This window comes from Pituophis catenifer, unplaced genomic scaffold, assembly GCF_029215685.1.
Source record: "Pituophis catenifer annectens isolate HBS135680 unplaced genomic scaffold, rPitCat1.0.hap2 SCAF_2, whole genome shotgun sequence".
In the NCBI taxonomy this organism is placed as follows: Eukaryota; Metazoa; Chordata; class Lepidosauria; order Squamata; family Colubridae; genus Pituophis; species Pituophis catenifer.
The window spans coordinates 70,963,690-70,988,389 of NW_027256882.1; the positions used below are offsets into that span (position 1 = coordinate 70,963,690).

At 36.3% G+C, this 24,700-nt stretch overlaps 1 protein-coding gene across 1 annotated transcript; it reads right to left on the reverse strand.

Annotated features, from left to right (window-relative positions):
* Positions 1 to 330: 330 nt before the first annotated feature.
* Positions 331 to 24,558, reverse strand: RUVBL1 (RuvB like AAA ATPase 1). The gene is made up of 11 exons (XM_070933611.1): positions 24,316 to 24,558; positions 23,438 to 23,524; positions 19,407 to 19,539; positions 17,684 to 17,835; positions 16,142 to 16,231; positions 15,188 to 15,337; positions 12,815 to 12,878; positions 9,681 to 9,879; positions 7,581 to 7,683; positions 1,803 to 1,894; positions 331 to 855 (listed from the first exon to the last, which is right to left on the reverse strand). Exons 1-11 carry the CDS (start codon positions 24,454 to 24,456, stop codon positions 696 to 698), a joined length of 1,371 nt encoding a protein of 456 aa, XP_070789712.1. The 5' UTR covers positions 24,457 to 24,558; the 3' UTR covers positions 331 to 695.
* Positions 24,559 to 24,700: the final 142 nt, after the last annotated feature.

Here is a 24,700-nt window from a genome sequence, read left to right on the forward strand (position 1 = left end):
AAGCCTCATTTGAACTTTAGAGTGGCATCAAATCTCCCAAAGTTGTTGAAGTGTATGTATTTGCAAGAGATCATAAATCATCCAGGTTTAGATCTCTTAGCTGCAGTGTTCTCCATCCAAATTGCAAAAAGAATATCAACAGTGAGAGCCTTCTTGATGTACTTACAAGCAAGACTAATTCCTGTTTTGAATTAAGAATGCTGCCTCCTTCCCCAACTGTATCAGCTTGGAAAAAAAATTATCATCCATCTCAATTTTACTTACAGAGAATGTCGAAATAGGTAACTTTTACTGGGTAAACGTTCTTCTTGAGACAAATGAACATTTGAGTCACAAAACAAAATTAGTGATTTTTTTTTAATTAAACATCTCCATAATTTTAACACAATATTTAAAAAGTAATATATTCTGTTTAGATATGAATACATGAGCAATCAAATCTAAAACACAGAAGAATTTGCCAGATGCATCCACTTCATATAGCACAAACATAAGAGATATCATGTTACCACAAGCCAAGATATCACCACATTCCCTCTAAATAATTAGGAACAAAGATTTGATCCTACTGTAAACAAGTAATTTGATATTTGAAGTTTTCAGTTCTTTGAGATAATTTCTTCTGCCTCTTTCTTTGAAGAACTTGGAGAATGTATAAATCAGTTCTGAATGCTAGAAAGCTGAACAAATGTCTTTTACTTCATGTATTTTTCCTGTTGATCAGCCAGGATTTTTGCTGAGGATTTGGCATCATAGAAGAGTTCATTTATTTCTTCAACATGTTCTTTTTCTATGCTATCTTTCCCATTTATTTTGCCTAGCAGATTGGCTGGGGTGAGCAACTGCACAGCATACCTATAGCCAAATAATAAGAGCAATGATCAAATAAACATGCCAGTTATAATTACAAACAAAACAGAAAATTTCTCAAGAGACATATCAAAATATTTATTATAAACGCAGCAGCTTGGTCTCCAGATGTTACCAATATATTTTGTGGTTGGAAATATCAAAGACTTAGGCAAAGCACTAATTATGGAATTAAGAGTTACAAAAACAATTTGCAGTAGACAGTGATGCGATAACCTGTGAAACGCAATTTAAAAAACTCTTTCCTTTACTGCAGATAAATAACTGCTGAACTACAGAATCCATGTTCACAATTATGACATTTTACTGTAACCAATGATTTATATTCCAAACATTCTAGCCCTAATGCAGATTGTATGTTATGTGCAATGGCTGTGTTACTAAAAGAAAGTTTTAGAAAGACGATATAACAAAAATTAGTTTAATCTAGCTGAATCAGTTAAACTCCGTGCAATAAATCAATTGCCAAGAAGTATTTTGATTTCGCATAACACTTATCAAGGGCTGCAAACATTTCAATAGTTCCGTATCATTTGGAAGTTAAAGTCTTCAGCAATCACTGGAAGCTACAACAGACTTAGCAATTGATTCTGATTACTTAATGAAATAATTGTAAAATGCAGTGTGAAAAAAAGCAGGATTCCCTTTATTAATTATATGGCCTATTTTTATAGGATATTAGTTTCTTTAATTATTATTTCTACTACTTTTCAGTTGTAAGTAGCTGTTTGCCTAAGAATTGCTGGATTGAGGAAGAAGACTAAACGTGAAATGTCAGAGAGGGAGAAGCTCTAAACTTGGTCATTATTGTGGATGAAATATTTCACCAGATGTCCTATGACAGTTAGATGAATACGAGCTGTCTCTTCCTGTCCAACTTTATCCCACTTCCAAACTGAATATCATTATATATTTATATTTTTCATGCTTACCTTAATGTGGTTTTGGTGCCAATTTCCCCAAGATGATTCAATGCTTCCTCACTAATATTTATGCTCTCAGTTTGGGCTCGAAGTTTTATGATCTAATGAGGGGGAGGGAAAACAGGATAAAAATGCATTTATAATACAAATGGCCTTTGGGAAAAAATATCTTACATTTGAGTATATGGCATATTATAGCATCCTGGGTTTATAAAATCTTTCATATATGTTTTAGGGGGCAGTTTATTTTAATTCTGACTTTATATCCAATTTGAAATATACAGTCTCAGTTCCTTTAAACTTATAATTGGAAAAATGCTAGGGGGAATTCAGTGATAACTCTTTGTATTTCTAAAACATGAAAGAAAATGTACAGATTGACCAAAAGAACTACAGCACACCAATTCCCACTTGGGAATACTGAGTAGCTTAATTTCTTTGGAAAGTCACAATTGCTCTTTCAATCCTCAAATGCATATCAAAGTTTTTAGCATCCTGATAAATAAGATGGTTAAAGATGTAAGAAATTTTGTATGTTAGCGTCACCTACTCCCACAAAACCATTCAGATAAATCTAATCTATCATGAACAGTCTCCAACTTGTACTGGTTTGAAGATCTTTATAAAGTTGAAAAAGAAGATATCACCAATAAGTCTGAGTATGGAGAGCTTTAACAAAAAAGTGGCACTAGGCTCCCTGCAGCCCGTATTACCAGCTGAGTGATAAGGGGCAGACTGGATAATGATGTTGTGTTATAGTGTTGAGATAACTCTGGAACTGTGAGTCTCATATAATACAGGTATTTTTCACTTTGGCAGTTTTGTAAACAAGATATCAAGAAGCACTCGTTTAAATTAAAGCCATAAAAATGCAATACCAAGAGAATCAGAACGTGGAAGAGGAGAAGAGGGGGATGAGCATGAAATTGGGAATTGATGTAAAAGATATCTGGAATATAAGGTATCTTATTGAGGTTTCTTTTTAGAGTGTTCATCACTGACGAATAAAGATTATGAAATCATCTTTCTATATCTAGACTTTTGCTTGCTTTGTGAAGAGTTAATATCTCTAATTCAAAACTGAACTCAGTTCTTTAAAGAAAAAACCAAAGCAGATGGACTTTGCAATTCCAACCACAGTGATCACGTTGGTTTTGTTTGGGTTTTTTGATCCATAGTCCAAAACATCTTAAGGCAAGTTTACAGAAGTTTCAAAAATGGCATGTGATGTACCGTTTCACAATTCTTGGATTTATTTGAACTGAAACAACTCTTTCTTCTTCATTCTAATTCTTAAAGCCAGAGGGTAACCCTTCATTGGCTAAAAGCTGCACTTTTTTGGGGGGGGGGCTTTTGTTTCATAGTAGAGAGAATGGAGTCATGCCTCATAAAACAGTTGGGCCTTCACATACATTTTAAAGATTTGCACAACGTTTTAGTTCCTTCAACCTCAATTAGAAAAAGATGCCAAAAACCTTTGGTGGCAAACCACCAAATTTTGGAAGAGGGATCAGAATGGAATATAAAAGTGCAAAATGTAGCTTGACTTGCTCACCTGTCTAAAGTTGTTTGAAGGTTTAAATACAGACTACAATTTTGGCACATACAGGTTCTTTGAAAAAATGACAAATAAATCCAGCAAATAATTTCCATACAGTAAATAACACATTCGCTACTGAGATCAATAGTGAGGCACCTAAACACATAACTTTTCTGTCAAAGCCAATGAACTGGCTGCCAATTAGCCATCAAATCATGTTCCAAGTTTGGACTTTGACATACAGTTTTAAACAACTTTGTACCACTTCTGCTGTTACAAATCTGGGGATGATCATCAACATCACTGAGAAGTCTCGCAGAGAGTAGCAAATCAGGAAAAAGAGGCACATCTTTTTATCTGCCCTCTGAAAGGTTTCTCCACTCTCAAAATTAAAAAGGGACCACAACTGTATTGCTTAGATCTGTCTTGAAGATCTACTTCCTCAGCCAGGACTTCTCAATATGAATGGCTTTTGCTTTCATCCTTTCCACATTCAATTTGCATAGCTCTTCCAAGAGTTTTAATTTACTGTTAATCTATTACATTTTAACAGAGGTTTTAAACTGTAAACTGTTTCAAAACATAATAAAAGTATATGGGGAGCAGTATATAAATAAATATTCAATATCTAACTCTGAAAAATAAAATAAGAATTTAAATTGTACAGTAATTAATACTTTGCCTTTTAAAATCGTATTAATCTAGTATCTCCACTTGGTGTTTTTTTTCCACAAGAGTAAAGCAATTTCAGTGTCTCTAGTCCTCTAGTCAAAGGACTAGAAATGTCATTTCTAGTCCTTTGAACATATTTAATGTCCTTTGTAAAACACTCTTCCAATTCTTTTGAATGCTTCTGAAATATGACGCCCAGAACCCAGCACACTACCTGAGGTAGAGGTTGACACATTAGTTACAGAAATTTTGCTTTCAACTGAAACAATCTACTTTTTTGTCCTTTGTACTAAATAGAACGAGTCCATCCAAGTTTCCATTTAAAAATGTTTAGGAAGAATGCATAGAACATTATATTTAATTTAAAGTAAGAATTTATTGCTTTCATGAAGTCAATTTCTCCATCTCATCTCCTTTGTGACTTTAATCAAAATTTAATTTAATCAAACTCTTCCAAAGAATCTTCCAAATTCTTTCAAAAGTCAGTTCATAAAATAGACTTTTAATCATTTAACAACCCACAGGGGGAAGATTCAGTGGCAACTTAATATGGTATATAATTTATAAATGTTCACAGAGAAGACTGACAAATTCTATCCAAATCAAAGCTGCTTGAAGTTATGCAACAGTATCTTTATCATCCTTCATGCCTCTGAAAAAGCAAGTCACAATGTGGAATGCAATATAGGAACACTTGAATTGATTTTCTCGACAATGACACAACTTCTGAATTATCTTTATATACAGATTAAAGCCTCTTTGACACCATCTGTACCCTGTGATCACTTCTACTATAATCTACATTATTCTGTCATATATAGAAAACCACCCCAAATATCAATGCTATTTTTTTTTAAAAAAAAAAGCAATACACAAAAGCCTCCTCATACTAAAGGAAATGAGGCTGTACTGGTATATTTACGTTCAATAAATGCTTCTGTTCCTCCTTGGCACTTATCCAGCAAGAGAGACTATTATCTGGTGACAATGCTTTCCACCACTGACACTATCTCTTAAATAATACAAAGAATTGACATGATAAACTGCAGTAGCTTCTTTATGTGTCAATCCATAGTACAGAGACACTAATGAGGGGAATCTTTGACCAGATATTTCATAATAACATTCAAGAATTATAATCAATGTTGCATGCACTCAGATGGCTCTGAGGATTTCAGAAATATTATTTTGCATGTTGAAAAACTGTGAAGGCCAGATTTCTCTTGGAAAGCGTTAACAAAGGTTGTCCTATTCTCTTTAGATCAATTGAATGATGGATACATGAGTACTGTAAGGAACTAATGGCAGAAAATGAACTCTAGGAATTTACACGTTCACACTCTTCAAGACACTAAACATTTTAGCATATAAGTGCTTTTCCAATCTTAAGAAAGATGAAGCCTTAAACACCCGTATTCCATATTTGTGTGCCTAGGAAAATATAGTTGAAGATAATTATTAGCAATTGCTTTGTTAACGTTAACTCGCCCACTGTTAATGGAAGTAAAAATAAAAAACAAACTGGAGGCCTTTGCACATATTCAGCTGATGTGCCAATTTGGCCCTTTTCTGCATCAGGAGACCCTATTGCTAATCGTTACCTACACTGTTTCTTGGTGTGACTACTGCAATGCACTCTGCATGAGATTGCCCTTGAAGACTACTTGGAAGCTACAACAGGTGCACAATGGAGTAATGTATCAGTATGCCTCACTGTGCCCATGTGACTCCTCTACCTCATGAACTGCACTGGTTATCAGTACTTAGCATAGCACTTAGATTTATATACCACTTCATAGTGCTTTTATAGCCCTCTCTAAGCGGTTTACAGAGTCAGCATATTGCCCCAAGAAGCTGGGTCCTCATTTTAGAATAGAATGGAATGGAATGGAATGGAATGGAATGGAATGGAATGGAATAGAATAGAATAGAATAGAATAGAATAGAATAGAATAGAATAGAATAGAATAGAATAGAATAGAATAACAGAGTTGGAAGGGACCTTGGAGGTCTTCTAGTCCAACCCCCTGGCCGGGCAGGAAACCCTACACCACTTCAGACAAATGGTTATCCAACATCTTCTTAAAAATTTCCAGTGTTGGGGCATTCACAACTTCTGCAGGAAAATTGTTTCACTTATTAATTGTTCTAACTGTCAGGAAATTTCTCCTTAGTTCTAAGTTGCTTCTCTCCTTGATTAATTTCCACCCATTGCTTCTTGTTCTACCCTCAGGTGCTTTGAAGAATAGTTTGATTCCCTCTTCTTTGTGGCAGCCCCTGAGATATTGGAACACTGCTATGTCACCTCTAGTCCTTCTCTTCATTAAACTAGACATACCCAGTTTCTGCAACTGTTCTTCATGTTTTAGCCTCCAGTCCCCTAATCATCTTTGTTGCTCTTCTCTGCAGTCCTTCTAGAGTCTCAACATCTTTTTTACATCATGGCAACCAAAACTGAATGCAATATTCCAAGTGTGACCTTACCAAGGCATTATAAAGTGGTATTAACACTTCACGTGATCTTGATTCTATCCCTCTGTTTATGCAGCCCAGAACTGTGTTGGCTTTTTTGGCAGCTGCTGCACACTGTTGGGTCATATCTAAATGGTTGTCCACTAGGACTCCAAGATCCCTCTCACAGTTACTACTATTGAGCAAGGTACCACATATACGGTACCTGTGCATTTTGTTTTTCTTCCCTAAAGAAAAAATTTACCCACCTCGGAAGGATGGAAGTTGAGTCAACCTTGATCCGGTGAGATTTGAACTGCTGAACTGCAGCTAGCAGTCAGCTGAAGTAGCCTGCAATACTGCACTCTAACCACTGCGCCACCTCGGTTATCAATTAGTTATCTGGGTGCAACTTAAGGGACTGAGTATAAACCTTTACAGCTCAAAACCTGGATATCTCCAAGGCAGACTGTCTACTAGTGCCCATCTGGTAAGATCTGGCAGCACTGGAACACTCCAAGACCCACTGCTAAAGTAATGTCATCTCATGGGACTTTGGAGATGGGCCATCTCTCTGCCTCCACCCTACCTGGGACAACATTCCTGAGGGCAACACAGTACCCACCATAATGTCCTTTATTAAATGACTGAAGAACTGGCCATTTCGGTAGACCTTGGGAATAAAGTGAGTTATCCCACTTCTAATATTGACTTGATTTTGAGTGACCAAAGTTTATAGATTCTGTAACTGTAGAAAAGTTTCCCTGACAGTGGCCCTTAATACTTTTTGTATTTTTTCTCTTTTCTGTTGTTTTAAATTGTATTAGTTTAGTATTGTACATCACCTAGAGTTGCTGTGGTGATTGAACTGGTTTCATAAAAAAAGCAAATATGAAGTTCAAATATAGTATAATTTTCAGCCAAGACACTGACTTGTTCATGCATGTGACTGGCAGTATAGTATGCTAACAAATAGAAAAACCTTTGAAAAATAACTTTCAAAACAACTGGTAGTCACGTTTTGATAAGAGTGGGCTGCTTCATTTTACACTTTAACTACCTAAGTGAAGTTCCATAAAGTCATTTGCTGCCCGTTACCCAGATGTTATATATAAAAGAATTACCTGTTTCATTTCTTGTGGTGTATATAACATGGTTCTAATTATCATTACCCGGTCCAGAAGGTCCAGAGGTATCCCATGTGGAGAGATAATATCTTCTGTCCCTCTGAAAAAGTATAAAGAAAAGTTTAGGCTTCTATATAACATCAGCATGCAATTTAACTATTGACTTCCTTCCTGCCAGACAATTATTTACATAGCCTAAGAAAAAAAATTGGAAAACTTCATTTCTCCATTAGAGGGCACCCCAGTTTCATACGAAACATCTTTCATTTCAGATTATTACTTAAAAGCCTTGATTCTATTTGGGGTTGATATGACAGGATGGGATAAGGAATGAGAAAGTGACTAGTGCTCAAGTGCAATAATGTATCTTGCCTTCCTTAATATGAAGAGGAATTTATTTCTAAAAATGGAATTAAGAGTGCATATTCTTTTCATAAAATGAGATATATATTCATAATTGGCTGATACATAGGAAATTTCAGATTGTAATAGTCTCCACTATATGAGGCCAAAATATATTCCGAAAAAGTAAGTGAAATACCTCACAGAATTTACAGAGAAAAAACAAGGCTATATGCCTAATAGAGAGAAAAAAGGATAATACGGTTATCATTTCTGAAATGCCATATTTATTTTCTGTATCATGGTAACTATAGGATTTTTTGTTTGTTTTTAGTGTGCAACTCAATTTTGAATGATCACATAATTTTAAGAACAACAAAGACAGGACAAAAATTGAACTGTTATTAAGATTTTGCTTTAGCTATTGTTAGGGCAACTGCTGCTGCCTTATTCCTAATATTTGGAGTTAACACTGTTGTAACATTTATATTTTTAAAAACAAAAAATTAGAGAAAGCATAATATGTACAGCATATAGAACAATGTCAAAGAGAAGGAAAAGGCAGATATGTTCACAGGAAAGGCACCTGTGAAGGATTTTATTCTTTTTTTCTTTGCATTCCCGACCTTTCCTTCTTGATGTAATTTTATTTTACTACTTATATGTTGCTTTGTGAATATTATTTTTCTTCTATCATGAACAGAAATTGAATAAAATTAACTAAGCGTTCAAGAGAAACACAGTAAAAAGAAGAAAGGCATCCTTTAATGTCTTTGCTTCATATTCATTACTGTTGCTATACCTGTGGAAAACATGATGAGCTGTGAAAATATTCAAGCAAACCACGCTTATCATCTGGGAGACATTTACAAGCTTTGGGGTATCACTAACATGGGCCCATACGAATCATGGAATAGGTCAGAATTTACAAACTCTTGAAGCAATAGGGATATAAAAGCATTTCCATCCTAAAATCAAATCAAATCAAATCAAATCAAATCACTAATGAGCTTAGTAATCAAGGAAGCATAATTGTGTTTTTGAAAATTAGATCATGACACCCCAAAGACACCAAATAATTTTTCTTGGTTTGTATCATATACAATGAATATGCAGAAAAGAAGGCAAAATTTAAATATATTAGATGAACCCTCAAGAGATTTTAGATAAATTTAAGCAATATAAAAATGATGGCTAAAAACCATGTCTGGTATTTAGCTGTTAGCAGTATAGAATACAGTTAAATCCTGGGAAAAAAACCCTCCTGATAATGCTAAAATTAGCATTAACTGTTGTTGTAATTACACATTAAAAAATGCAATGCCAAGACATGCTATAGTTAAATATGCACTGATATTTCATAACCTGTATGTTGCATAATGCAACCCCCAAACTTATTTCAATGTAAAATAATTTGAGAAGCAAAGACAAAAGCTGTCAAGATCAAAATATTATCTATTTCAGGCTATGAAAAACAAGCAAGTCAAAAACTGAAAAACAGAAACAGGCGGGTACAGAAGCAGAAATGTCCGATAGCGTCAGTATTGAAAATTACTAAACAGCATAAGGCAAATAAACAGAGTAAATTTGGATAGCTGTGTGTGTGTGTGTGTGTGTGTGTGTGTGTGTGTGTGTCACATGAGAGGTGGAAACCCCCTCCCCCTGCCGATTCTTCAAGAAACCCACTAAATCTTGATCACTGCAACATGAAATCTGTCTCCCCTACGGGGAAGGACTAAGCTTTAAGCTCTATACCTGATTATGCAGTTTCCTCGGTTGGAGGCAAAGATGACTATCGGAGCAATAGAAGATTCCAATGCTCGATGCAAATATGTGAAGCACTCAATATCCAACATATGAACTTCGTCCACAAAAAGTACGCCGGGGACTAACTCTGCAATGCCTTGATCGATGTATTTATTCACCACCTTGTTGATCTCACCTCGAAGCTTGTCTGAGTGGAAAAGAAACAGCAGACTTCTAGATATCATTTCATCAGTATTCTTTTCCAAAAAATATACAGATACAAATAATGTGTAGAAGTGTATCTAAGGTACAAGACAATTTCTTTAAAATACATTTAAATAAATGATGTCAAGGATTTTTTCATAAATATGATGCAATCCAATTAATGGTCGAGTGTTAACTTTTGGACCAAAAAAACCCAACTCCAATCGTTTTAATGAATCTAGTTTCTTCACTTTCACTATTATAAAAGGTATTCTGTGAGAAACTTGTTTGGCTCAAGACTTCTGGCAGCAAAATAAATATTTATATAGTAAATTTGCTAACCCACAGATAAGACCTGAGCTGATGTTATTTGTTACATGCCAAAAATTCAGGATTCTTTCATTTATCTGTACTATTCCCAACAGTTTCATACAGGATCAGATTCTTTCTAATTTTGGTGAAAAACTTTAAAACGGGCTAAGTAAATTATCACTGAATGACACTTTCTTAAGCTTCTCATTTTTGAAGTATTACAATTTTCAATAACCTCTTGTAATGTTCTCTTTTAAATGACAATGTATATATATATACAAAAATAATTAATTATGCCATAGAACTCAGTGTACTATAATAGTAAAATGTAAAATTCTTTAATAACACTGAGAAAACCTACTTTTCTTGCCCTGCACGCACAGTGGAGAACAGAGCTGGAAAGCAGGCAAGCTGAGAGACAGTGGGATGAGTAGGCGGCGTGTTCGGATCGCCTCTGCCTTCCCCATGCCTCTGCCTCAGTGCAGAATTACTTTCGCCCATCTCTTTCTGGGCATGGGGCTTCTGCTTGTTGGGCCACGTCCCCAAGCCGGCAGCTCCGTGGGCAGCCGCTTTGCTTTTTCCAGAGGTATGGAGGAGGCAGAATGATCCCAACGCGCTGCCCACTCCATCCCACTATGTGCCACCACACAAGCTTCCCGCGAGCCTCCCATGAGAAAACAGAGATGGGCAAAAGTCATGCTGTCAGCTGCACGCGGTTTGCTCCATTGCCCCTCAGCTGTGGAGCCTGGCCAGGAGGGCAGAGTTGCATGCAGCACCTGCAAGACCTTTCCCACCTCCCGTTAAGGCGGCTGTGCTTGAGGGGTGTAGGCATCACTCCCCACAGCCAGGCTTGTGCACCAGGCAAGCTGACACCCCCCCCGCCCCAGCCCGCAGAAGCAGCACTTTTAAATTCCTCAGATGCTGCATTTTTGGCACACGGCAGGATTCTGAGGATCTTCCTCCTCTTCTTCACAGAGAGCTTATTACCGGTAGTGAGGGCTTACGGAGGGCGGAGGAACGTGCACCAGTTTCCTTTTCAAGGCAACTGGCTTTAGAGTGCTGGGTGTGGGAGAAGAGAGAGAAAGCCTCTTGATTCCTGTGCATCAAGATTCCTGTCTTTTCACTAAGTTTAAACATGTGTATGTGGTGGGGAACTGAGCTCTTCCCGAGGAAGTGTTTGATCACCACCTGAGTATGTGATCGTGACCAGATTCAAAAATTTTGTGAATTTTTAGGTCAGAACCGGGTTTGGTCATGGTCAGAAATGTTCATGACCAGATTATATGTATATACCAAATAAACCAAGTCAAATAAATATTTATTAAAAGTAGTCCTTGAGTTATGATTGGAATTGGGACTGGAATTTCCAACACTAACACAATGTAGTTGTAAAGTAGGCTATCATGTGACCACATCATTTAGTGATGGCAATCCTTGCAGTCTCCATTGCCATTGTTAAGGGAGGATCATGCGTTGTTAAGCAAGCACCTCCTTGCAACTTCCTTGTCGCCTTCCAACAAGAAGTCAGTGGGGTGTGCAGTCGGCAGGCAGCTAAATGGCTGCTGGTGAGTGGGAGAGTGAATGAGGGATGTGCATGTGGCTGAAGAGGCATGGCAGAGTGCAATGGGGCTTCAGGATAGTATGCAAGTGGCCAGGGAGGCATGGCACAAGAGCAGTGTAAGAGATGGCTAGGCTGAGCCCAAGGGAAGGGTCAAACACGTCATCAGTCTTGAGTCCCTTTGTGCCCACAAGAGATCCAGCCCTCTTTCAATACTGTTGACTCTTATCTACTGCCAATTTTCTTTGACCATAAATGGTTCAGATTCTTATAGGGAATATTAGCATGCAATAAGCTTGTATTAATTTGAACTGCCTTGGCTTCTGATTTCCTACACTTGACAAGCAGCAAAGTTTGGCCCCATCGCACAAGTGGCTGAGGAGGCACAGTGAGTGCAATGAGGCTTAGGGAGGATGTGTTGTTGGCTGGCAAGGGTAACATAAGTTAAGAGAATCTGGGGTGGTGCACAGGTGGGGGAGACTTGCAACTTCCTGTGCTGACTTCCCCATTGTCTTTATTTGTAGGACGATGGGTGCTGTAACCATTTTTAGTTTGAACCGGATACCAAGTGCCCAGATTCTAAAAATGTGACTGTGGGAGTGCTGGAATAGCAAGAACCTCAAGAATTAAATACAGGTAATGCTCAGTTAACAACCACACGTTCAATTTCACTGCACTTTTGAATGGTTACTGAACAAGTGGTTGTTAACTGAGCATTACCTGTATTAAAACATCCTCTACAGGTGGCCATTTCAGAAAGAATGCAAAATTCTATAATGTATCAATATTGTGACAAACTACCTTATGCTACAGTTTCATTAAGTGCACCCACATTGTATTAGATTGTGATTTCTAACAATTACACTTAAATGATTAAATCTCATTCAATTTTAATGATCCCAAGCAATATAGACCTTGTTTCCTCTATGCATAAAGATTATTTTTTCATTGCCTATTTTAAAAACGTAACGTGATGTATATTATATATAATGTATATTATATGTAATCTATCACCAAATTAAATGGAATTACTTTAATAAGAAAAAGATGAAAGAGGTATTTGGAGTACCTGTGATTTCAGTTTTCTTTGGTTTCATTAGTTGTCCCATCATGGAGAGGATGTCTTGTCCACCCTACAGAAAATTGATTTGTAAATTAATGAAACCTTTTAAAATTCTAATAAAGGACTGCTTGTACAGAAAGATTTATTGAGTATATAAGAATGTTGAACTAAAAATCAAGTTTTCAAGTTCTTTATATCAACCAATTTCTAGTAACTCATAATTATTTTAAAATTGATAGCCTATATGAAAATCCACCCATGTAATTGTGTTCAGAATGTAATGGAACTAATTTGTTTTGGAACATATAGCATCCAAATATAATGGAAATTTAATCAGTGTTACTAGGACATTATTTATTTATTTATTTATTTATTTATTTATTTGTTTGTTTGTTTGTTTGTTTGTTCGTTCGATTTATATGCCGCCCTTCTCTGGAGAATCAGGGCGGCTTACAATGCGTTAAGCAATAGCCTTCATACTTTTGTATATATCTGCTTAGTAGGGCTAAGTGGTGTTCTTTTTTATACAAAGTCATCTTATTGCCCCCACAATCCGGGTCCTCATTTTATCTACCTCGAAAGGATGGAAGGCTCAGTCAACCTTGAGCCTGGTGAGATTTGAACTTGCAGTAATTGCAAGAAGCTGGTACTACTTAACAGCACTTTAGTCTGCTGCGCCACCAAAGCTCTATGGTCCTTTTAATTTTATTTGTATAATTTTTCATTATGCAACAAAGTACCATATATAGATCAAATGATCTGAATCCTTTAAATTATCTCAATACTATGAAACAACAATATGAGCTGACGTTGGGAGAAAAAACAGCACATCAGACTGTCACTCATTACCACAGCACCCCCTTTTTCAGGTCTATATTGATAAATATTGATTTATGTAACTAGTACCTCTGCACAGTAAACCTTGATGTGATCATGAGGTGAACATGTTAATCTTGCATCAGAGTATGATTAAAAAGTTAAAGTTTGTGTGCTGTCCACACAACTGTATTGTAGAGTAATGGATCTGGCATTCAAAAGACTTAGCAGTTTCCATTAAAATGCTGAAGGTTGGAAAAAATTGCTTGTATTCAGGTTTGATTACAAATAAAAAAGTGTTTTGTTGAGCCTTTAATCCTGTTTACTATTTTATAGAATTTGTATCAAAACAGGGAATAAATATGCTTGTGCATGAACAGTCTATATATTTCAAAGACATCTTGCAAAAACAACGAGGAAAAACTTACATAGCAGCTGTTTTGTGCACTTGGGAGAAAGTTAGGATTACTTTAAGTATTTCTCTGAACCGGAGATACATACACTTTCATAAGTTACAAAACATCTTTTTCCAAGAATTTGCAGGGCCCAAATATTCTCTCTCTCTCTCAGGAAGTAATGGGCAGCAAACTTTTTTAGGAGACAAACACACCCAGAAAATAGCTCCTTGGCAGAACCACATGGTTGAAGCAAAACTGACTAATATTAATAAAGGTGAGTGTTCTTAACAGTTTTGTTGTAGCAGCCTGGCTGTTTTATCAGTCCCCAAATGAATTTACCGTTAACCAGGGTCGATAAAAATCGATGATTTTTTTTATTTTTATCAAATTTATTTTAATAAAATGCTTTTGGAGTAAAAATCTATCTAAATATAGTCTTTAAGACTATATTAATCTTTAATTTTAAGATACATTAATAATTTAGCATGAAACATGAAATGGAGCTTAGTTATGTTTATTTATTTATTTATTTTATTTATTATATTTCTATACCGCCTTTCTCCCGTAGGACTCAAGGAGGTGTACAGTCAAGAAAAATATAGATACACAAACATCATAAAATTGCTAATTAAAATTATTATTATAACATAGTTTGACCCAATTAAATAGAACCTAAAATTAGATAACATTTTAAAAACATTCACATGTTCACATGTTTAGTTCCGCCTGTTGGAACATCAGGGTTTTGAGGGCACGGCGGAAAGCACGGAGATCAGGGATATTTCGTATCTCAGGGGGCAGTTCATTCCAAAGGGTTGGAGCCCTCACAGAGAAGGCCCTCCCCCTGGGAGTCGCCAGTCGGCATAATTTGACTGACGGTACCGAGTAGTCCCTCCCTGTGAGAACGAACTGGTCGGTGGGAGGCTATTGGTGGCAAAAGACGGTCTCGTAGGTACCCAGGTCCTATGTTGCATGAGGCTGTATATTCTGCAATATTAGGACTGTCGGTGAGTCAACAGCGGGTCAGAGATGACAGTTGCTCTTTAAAAATTGTGATTTAAATAGAGCTGATTTAAATCAAGATTTAAATTGACTTGATTTAAATCAAATCCACCCTGCCATTAACTATTTGCATACAGTTGTGCATATAGTTTGACATTCGTACCTGAGGTCGAGCATTGGCTACATCCAAATCATGCAGCGTGACATCCTGGATAATTTCTTTCTTCTTGTGCACATCACCCTTTGGCAAGGGAACATATTCTTCAGCCTCAAGGTCAAATTCAGTAGCATAGGTGTCACACCTACCTTGCCTCTGTGGAGAATTTAGAAATCATACACACTATATTTATAGCTGGTGTTATTACAAATATTCAGAGAGTGACATATAGGCTGATAAACAAAGGTCTTGTTTTATAGTTATGCACACAAGCTCTGGTTGACAGTTTTGAAAATGCCAGACTTGTCCTTGAAAATGAAAAGCTATGAAATTCTACTGTCAGGACTTGGATTTTTTTCCTCCACTTTTCTGGAAATGAAGAAAATGGACAAATCCAACTGATTTGGTAGAAAGTGTAGAAATTGTTTTAGATTCCTACATGGACATGGATGATTTATTGTTTGATACAAAATATGATGCTTGTCCATTAAACAGCATGTAGCTCTTTTATGCTACATTTTAAATCAGATAAGAGCAGCATGCTAACTAATGCAGCATTTCCTTTTAGATGAATATATTTTATGGCAAAAGAAATCTACAGGGATAAAGATTAAAAGCTCTATGCATTTCTTATGAGCGTGACTGAAGTTACTTTAAATCTTCTTGCCTTACTTTTGCGAATAAAAAACACACAAGTTTCAAAGTCAAGCATTAAAAATCGATGAGGAAATTCATTGCAATTGTAACCCAGGGTCTCAGATAAAATTACCTTATTTATGAATTGCACCGCTACTTTCTTTAGCGGTGGCATTCATGTAAGAAAAAGAGATCTTAGACTTCGAGAAAAAGGTAACATATACTAGAAGGGATTAAGGTTGTTAGGACAGAAGACTTTTTACCAAAGGAGACAGGAAGGCAGGTCAAAATACACAGAACTTTACGGCTATGTTTTTGCTTTACCTTGACAGCTCCACTGTTTGCTTCAATATAAATTACATCGCCAGCTTCTACTCTTTCCTTTTGCAAACTTTCAAATATGCTGGGATCCAACTGGAGTTAGAGAAAATAAACAATGATTAACTACATTAACATCAAAAACAGACAACCTGGTTTTACAAAAATCATGTTTGATTCTACAAAAAGCCATCCAAGAAGCAATATTTATAGTACTGGAAGAACATGCTCTGGGAATTTAGATTTATCTACATTTAGAATGAGCTAATTTGTCAAATTCAACTACTATTTAGATTGATTTAATGCATTCTGTAATTACAATATAAATATTTTAAATTCAACTTTATACTGTAGCATTCAGATGGTATTTCAGTTACTTTTACATATTATTCTTATGCCATCATTTAAACATCAGATACTCTGGAGAGGTAAAACTCCAAGATACAACTGTCGCTGACATATCATTTAAACCCTTCTGATTCATTGGCTATAACTGATTCAAAGCCACAGTCACATAAGCCATAAAAATGTATTAAACACACTAGCTAAATTCACACAAAATGCTAGCCTAAAAACTATGTCTACTTTTTAACTCTTGCCAAAACACCTTTTTAAATAGACTTTTCACTTGATTGTTAATGACTGATAATTAACATTTTTTTTGGGGGGGGGGAATTAACATTCTTATTATGTTTTATTGTAAATTATTGTGTAATTTTGGTGGCTGTCAAATTATTAGGCTTTGCAGGGGGAATAAGGGTACAAATAAGGCATGGTGATCACCATTATCCCAGGCCGCAGACTAGGAAGAAGGCCGGGGTGTTTAATATCTGTCAAGTAAAGCACTGAGACTAGCCTTCCTTGCTCCAAAATAAGAAAATCAGCCAGAGAGGCAATTTAGACTTTCCTCATGTCCATGGGAAAGTCTAAATTGCAGAAAGAAACCCTGGGATATGCTGCTTTACAGTGCACAGAAAAACTTCAGTTTACAAAATCCAGTGTATTCTTGCCCTGTTTGGAATATTAGTCAATATGTTCTAGGCATATAGCATTGTGTTTTGTTGTTTCCTTTTTTTTTTTTCCCCCAAAAGGAAAAGATGGGAAGAGGTAACTTGGTGTACAGTAGGAGCGATGGTAACCAATATTTTAAGTCCTTGGCAATATTGAACAAAAATACTTAGAAAAAGCCCCTTAACAGGCTCACTCCCAAGTAAGTATGAATACGATTTCAGTTTAAATGAATTATACAGTTAAGAAATTATTTAGTAATTTAAAAGGTCACGTTTATTTCATCCAGCAGAAGAAATGTTTATTTCAACTGCTTCTATCAATGGGGGATAGACAGCATTTATAAACTAAGTGAATGTGCCAAGCTAACTGAAAGATAATTAAAATTTCTAATTGGAGCTTATATTCATTTGCAGAATAAACCTATAAAAAGAGACAAGTAAATAAAAATTTCCTTGAATCTCCTGTTTCCCTTTCTTTTATATTCAAAAGACAGAACTATTAAGAAGCTGAGGAACATTTGAAAAATGACCTAGTTACCTTTAGCTGTTTAGTTCCTTTTGCTGTTTTGAGTCCAATAATGACATGACTAATGGTTTTGCCGTATCCTCCCATAGGATTCTCGGTTTCACAGGGAGTTAATTCTGTGACTTCTCCTTCATAAACTTCCTTGGTTTCTTTAATTCTTAGTCCTGTAAATATTAAATATACAAGTTACAGGCTGCCATTTTTATTGGATTGTTCCAGATGGTCAACATCTCCAGATAGACTTGTCAATTCAATGGAAAACTTTATGGAAAATAAATAATGTATTCATAATAGTAAAAATTCAAGTAACTATGAAGAAGTTTCGGACAAGGAAAAAGAAAAAAAAGTTCTGTTTCTCTGTATGTCCACTCTGTTCACCAAATAATCAAACTTAGTTTGGCAACCATCCCAAGCATTGGGGCAAGTCATGAAAAGGTATAACATCTTTATAACGCTATTCCTGGATGCAACACCACATTGTTTTCCATTTCCATTGCTATTTCTGATACTTATATTTTTCAGTGCTTCTAACACAGGTTCAACTGGTAAGAGCTAAAATTATATGTTGTTTTGTAATATTTGTCAAAATTAATTGCTATTGCTTATCCCACTGTATCATTTATGAAATTCTTAATTTAAGAGTGAAAATATGTATGACTGTATAAGAATTAGTTTTTTTTTTTTTTAATTACATTGCTGGCACTAAAAGAATGTTTGGATTACTAATGTTATTTTAAAACATTAATAACTTCTGAAAGAGAAATCAGCCCAATTCAACAGATGTGGAAAAATTTCTGTCACTAACATCAAATACTTGTTTAGAAGCATCTCCATCCTAACATCCAGAAAATACGAAGCATCAACAATGTAGCTGGCTGTTAAATTATTGCTATCTCTAGGAATGACAAATGTGTTTGACACAGGTTTCAACTGTTGGTTCAAATTTCCAAATCTGACAGGTAACTCTTCATCACATCAAGGAAATATTGCAGACGGTGCTCTCTCCATCTTTGAACTCTCTCTCTATGAACCCTGCCAATTTAATTGTAACTTAAAGACCATAGATGATTGAAAGTCTCTTTCTTAGAGAAATCAATGAGTCACTTTTTTCAGTTGCAAGGACTGATGGAAACATTTCTTCACTTTAATGCTACCGAATACTTAGATGATGGTCTGTGTTAAATCATAGGGAGCCCAGGGGAAATTAACAGATGTCGGACACAATAATAAAAACAATTAAGCTATATTTAAGCAATACAAAAGTCTAAAAGGAATAATGATATCAACTGTCAGCAGAAAGTAATTTAAGATTTTAGGTGCAAATGTTTGTTCGTCAAAAGGAGCAACTGGATGTATAAATTGAAACTGAAATATTTCAGCTAATAAATTAAATTAATAAAGAGAAATTTAACCCCGGGAACAAGCTATTCTACCTGTAAACCGCTTAATCAAATTTCTTTGACAACATACTCAATTAGATTGAAAAAGTATCATTTGTACTACTTTTGACTGGTTTTAGCTAACATATCATAATATAGGAAACACCAGAGTTTGTAAAAAGACACTAGCAGTCACTGTGCAAGAACACTGAAGAGAAGCAAACAAATGTGTCCTTCCAATCAAATGAATTAATGCTATGCACTGAATATAAAAATGTTAGATGGCACATGGATTTAATAAATAAATACATTCTTATACACACTCACAAATTTGTTTTTTGCTTTAAGTCTCTTACCAATTGCTCTTCTGAAATTTTCCATCAAGACTTCCGTTTTCTTTATTTCAGTAGAATATACCTCACTTCCAACCATAGGACAAAAGGGAACCTTACTTCCCAGCTCCTGAGCAATAGCTAGAGCCAAAGCAGTCTGAAGACAAGAAAAAAAAATCACACATATACATAAATACATTTAAATTACCCAACTAAAAATAATTTAAATTAGTGCAGAAAAAGTCTGATTTTAGTTTAATTTCTATAGAATAAATATTCTTGAATCCAGAATTTGAATTCTCCTACAGAATATTTTCTATATCAGCTCAATAAAGCCTAAGCGAGAGTCTGAGCACTTTTGGACCCCTACATTAGAACTGACAAATAATGAATGTATCTTTGCCTGTTCTTCTAGTGGGAAACTGCTGATCCCAGTGCTTCCTGAAAACAGAAGGAGCCATTCTATTTATAGAAAAAAGCCCTGGATTTTAATCATTTTTATTCTGACCTCAGAGAAAAGAGACCCTTTCTTTTCTCTGGGGCTGTTAGGACAAAAGGTTCTGAGGTTACCGTGTTTTCCCAAAAATAAGACCCTGCCTTATATTTTTTTGAACCCCGAAATAAGTGCTTGGCCCTATTTTCGGGGAGGTCTTATTATTTTGGGGCATGTGGAGCAAGACGGGGATCCTCTTGCCGTCTTACCTGATTTCCAGCTCTGTCTCCCTAACCCTAACCAGAGGAAATGGCAGGAACTGGCTGCGCATGTGCTTGAATATTTTTGGGAGGACTTATTTTCGGGGGAGGGCTTATTATCCGGGGAGCTCTTATTTTTTGGGGAAACACAGTAGGTGGCAGCAATTTAACCTTTGAAAGCTAGTGTTTGAAATATGGTATTACTGATTTATCATAAGGAAAGGAGCAATGAACATATGTAATTTTTAATGTCCCTAATACTTGTAGGGGTAAGACTACACAATATTTGTATCAGGATGCATTTGGATTTTGAGTGGCATGCCATTCCTCCAAAAGGAGGAAGAAGGAGACAAATCCAAGGAGACAAAGCTAGGATAATAAATGGGTGAGAATAGGAGAAATGCTATAACTGATAGTTATATATAAAGTTAAACTATCTAAATAACATTACTCGGATTAGAAGGTAAAGTTAAATCATTTCATCATTACCAAGTTGGAGGGCAACAAGAATTCCAAAGAAGCATCTGCAAGAATTCTAACCAAACTACCAGTATGTCAGCAAATCTTAAGAATGACTCAATGGTCAACAAATAGGAAGAAACCAGTCTTCACATAAGTATCAAAAAAGGAGACTTAATGAATGTGTAGCTATTTCATAATACTCTTAATTTCACACTAACATTTAGAATCACCCAACACAGATGAAAGCCCTACATGGAAAAGGAGATGCCACATGTTCAACTTGGCTTTACAAAAGGCCAAGGAACAAAACATAGGATGCACCTTGGATAATTGAGAAAGCCAAAGAATTCCAAAAACAAGTACATGTCTGCTTCATTGACTATAGAAAGGAATTATATTGTGTCAGTCACATCAAGCTGTGAAATGTGTTTACGAAAATGGAAATCTCAGAATATCACAGTTCTCATGTGAAATCTATCCCAAAATCAAGAAGCCAGTCAGGACAGAATAGGAACCCTGGTGGTGCAGTGGTTATAATGCAGCATTGCAGACAAACTCTATTCACAGCCTGTAGTTTGATCCTGATAGGCTCAAGGTTGACTCAGCTTCCATCCTTCTGAGGTTGGTAAAATGAGGACCCAGATTCTTGGAAGCAATATGCTGACATTCTAAACAGCCCAGAGAATGCTGTAAAGCACTATGGGGCTGTATATAAGTCTAAGAGCTACTGAGACAAAGCTACACATTTTTCTCTTAGTTATTCAATTTATATATGATATATACATAGCAAAGGAAGCTGCATTGGAAAAGGAGTGTGGTTTCAAAACTGAAGGAAGAAAACAGTACTAACTACCTTATGCTGCTGATGCTACTCTGACTGCTGAAAATGCCAATGATCTGCAAGCCCTAGTAATGAAAGTGGTGGAATACATTGAAAAAAAGAAGCTAAGGTAAATATAAAGAAGACCAAACTAGTAACACAAGGTACATCAACCAGTGGAGATATTGAAGAAATAGATAGCTCCTGCCTTTATGACTGACTATCCACTATAAAGGAACCAAGTAATACTTCACAGAGTACACAGTAATGGTGAAGGCCTTGGAAAAATATATTTAGATGCCATATGTCTGCAATACAAAAATCAACCATGCAGCAAAGTTGTAGTCTGCGACACTCTTTGGAAATGAAACCTAGGCTTTGGAAAACAGGACAGAAAAAATATTCATTTTTTGGCGTTACAGAAGACTTCAGAGACTATCATGGACAGCCAAAGAAACTAACGAATAGATCATAGAAAAAAAAATAAGCTGGAGTTCTCACTCTAGGCACCAATAATCAGTTCAAATATCATATTTTGCATATATTATGCAAAGATTTAGCTCCCTGGAGAAATTTAACATACTGGGCTGAGAAAAATGGAGGGAAAACAGAAAAAAGAGGACAACACAAGTGGATTGACTCAATTAAAGAGACAATGGGTGTGCCACTGGAAGATCTAAAAGACTAGTTTGGAAATAGATTGGCTGGAGAAAATCTAGGCAGTTACTTAAAAGCTGGCACCAGCCTGATGGCACATAATAAATAAAAAATAAATTAGGATTACTCCTTAATGCATTTAATTATTTTTCACTTTTACAATAAAAAAATTATTTTACTGATTTCAAGGGATTGCACATAGCCTTTAGTTTTAATATAATGCATCTGATTTGTAAAAGTCATTGGTAAGTACCAGTAATCTGCTAATTCCATTGTGGCTCTAAAATTCTTCTGAGAAATAAAAGGATTAGGAAAAAAGCATTTTCATCATACACTTTTATAACTCAGCTTGACATATGTCTTAGGAGAGAGAAAAGAATTTTATAAACTGTCTTAAAATTGTCAATTTTTAAGTAGATTCATGTGTTGTTATAAGAACTAAAAAGAAATATTATAGCAAGATTTATGTGTGTGTGTATGCATGTTTATATAGGGTATTATGGGACTTGGTTTACATACAGTAGGCTGTTAAACCAAATTTTGTTATGTCTTAACATTTAATTTTTCTAGCTGGGACTTTTGGATGTTGCAGCTCCAGAAACTATGGTAATTCTTGACCTACTCCAGAGAGCAATCTGAAAGTGAATAGAGAGCAGTTTGGTGTAGTGGTTAAATCATTAGGCTAAAAACTAGGAGACAGTTAGTTCCAGTGCCACCTTAGGCAGAAAGTCAACTGGGTAGCCTTATGCCAGTCACTTTCTCTCAGCTCCAGGAAGGAAGCAATGACAAATTTCTGAAAAATCTTGCCTGGAAAATGCAGACTGCAAAGCTTAGAATCTCCAAGAATCAGACATAATTGAATGGAGAGAAAAAAAGACAGCACTATAATGATTACAATTTCTTTATTACTACTTTCAAGTTAAGGCTTTTTTCCCAATTATTTTAGCATATTATGTTTATAAACTACAAGGAGTTGGCCTATACCTCTGTGGATAAAAGGGTATTGAACTCAGATACCTACACTCAGTATTCTAAATCATTTATCCTTAAAACAGATGTTTTATGTTAAAATTTGGAAGATATTACATTCATTTTGTTATTGCTTTATGATCTCTAGTATCTCATGGTGTCTTTTCCCCAATTAAGATACTTTTAATTGCTTTGTATCACTTTTTAAAAGCCTTTTTATTACATTGTAAGTTGCCCAGAGTTGCTGTATCAGTGAGATGGATGGCATAAAAATGTAGTAAGAGAAATAAATGAAAAAAGCAAGCAAGCAAGCAAGCTATTATCAGTGCCAAATGTTAACAATATCACTAAATGGTATAATACTTGAAAAGAAATGTACTTAAATATCATCACAGCAGGAACTTATGTATTTTAGAAATCTGCTAAGAAAGAAATTAGGGAAAATATATCTTACCTTGCCTGTTCCAGGAGGTCCCGCCAATAATACAGCTCTGCCAGCCATCTTCTTACTTTTGATTAATTCCACAATAATACCACAAGCCTTCAAATAAAATTGCAGTTAGTTGGAAATTTATCCGAGTTCGATGCAGCATAAGGATCAAGTGGGGGGGGGGTGTTCTGATCTAATTCAAGGTGTTGGTCAATTCAAGGTGTTGGTCGCCACCTTTAAAGTGCTCCATGGCATAGGACCTGGGTACTTACGAGACTGCCTTCTGCCTCCGATAGTCTCCCATCGACCGGTACGCTCCCACAGAGGGTCTCCTCAGGGTGCCATCGGTTAGACAGTGTCGACTGGCGACCCCCAGGGGGAGAGCCTTCTCTGTGGGGGCACCTGCCCTCTGGAACGAGCTGCCCCCGGAGATTCATCGGATTCCCGACCTTCGTACTTTTCGCCACGCCCTTAAAACACTATTATTCCATCAAGCAGGGCTGGCCTAAAATATTATTTTAATGGGTTATTTTATTTTTGATTATTGGCCAAACTATTTAATAATTTTAAATTGTTTTTAACTTTTATCTTGTTGGTTTTTATCTTGGCTGTACACCGCCCTGAGTCCTTCGGGAGAAGGGCGGTATAAAAATTTAATAATAATAATAATAATAATAATAATAATAATAATAATAATAATAATAATGATGATGATGATGATGATGATAATAATAATAATATTGTGTGGGTGGGGGTGGGGTGCTGCTGCTAAGGAGACTCATCAAGGCAGCTACAGAACACGAGGCTGGAATGAGGATGATGAGATGTGAAACCGGCGCTTAGTGATGGGGAGAACCGGGTCCTTTGCGGAAATTTTTCCCAGGGAACCGAAACCCTCTTACCTCCCGCGCATTCTCTTGCCCCACCAGCCCGGCTGCCGCTGGCTTGGCCGCCCCGCTCTCGTCCAGCCCCAGGCCCTTGACATGGCTGTGGGCCGCGATGCGCTGAGTCTTCGAAGTGCTTTTCACCTCCTCGATCTTCATCCCGCCGCCGGCGATTAAGAAGCCAAGGAAGGCCCGGTAGACTCAGTCCTCCCCTCTCAGTCGCCCTCGCCGAGTTAACGCCAGCACTCGCGTGTTGCCAAGGTTCCCGGCGCCTAACCGTTTCACGCCCGCCCCTTGCTGCCTATTGGCTAGAGTTCGAGAAATCTGTCTTGTCTTTGGGCAAATTGTTTGTCACTCAGGTGGTATAAATTTAGGCTCTGGGCGGGCAATTCGGCGTTGCGCA

What these genes read in the sequence shown, in the direction of transcription:
- RUVBL1 (XM_070933611.1), bottom strand. Translation starts at nt 24,456, where the DNA reads ATGAAGATCGAGGAGGTGAAAAGCACTTCGAAGACTCAGCGCATCGCG. An exon ending in AAGGAACTAAACAGCTAAAG is followed by an intron (nt 16,232 to 17,683) that starts GTAACTAGGTCA and finishes CTCTAACTCCAG; the next exon opens with TTGGATCCCAGCATATTTGA. An exon ending in TAGCCAATGCTCGACCTCAG is followed by an intron (nt 12,879 to 15,187) that starts GTACGAATGTCA and finishes AATTTTCTGTAG; the next exon opens with GGTGGACAAGACATCCTCTC.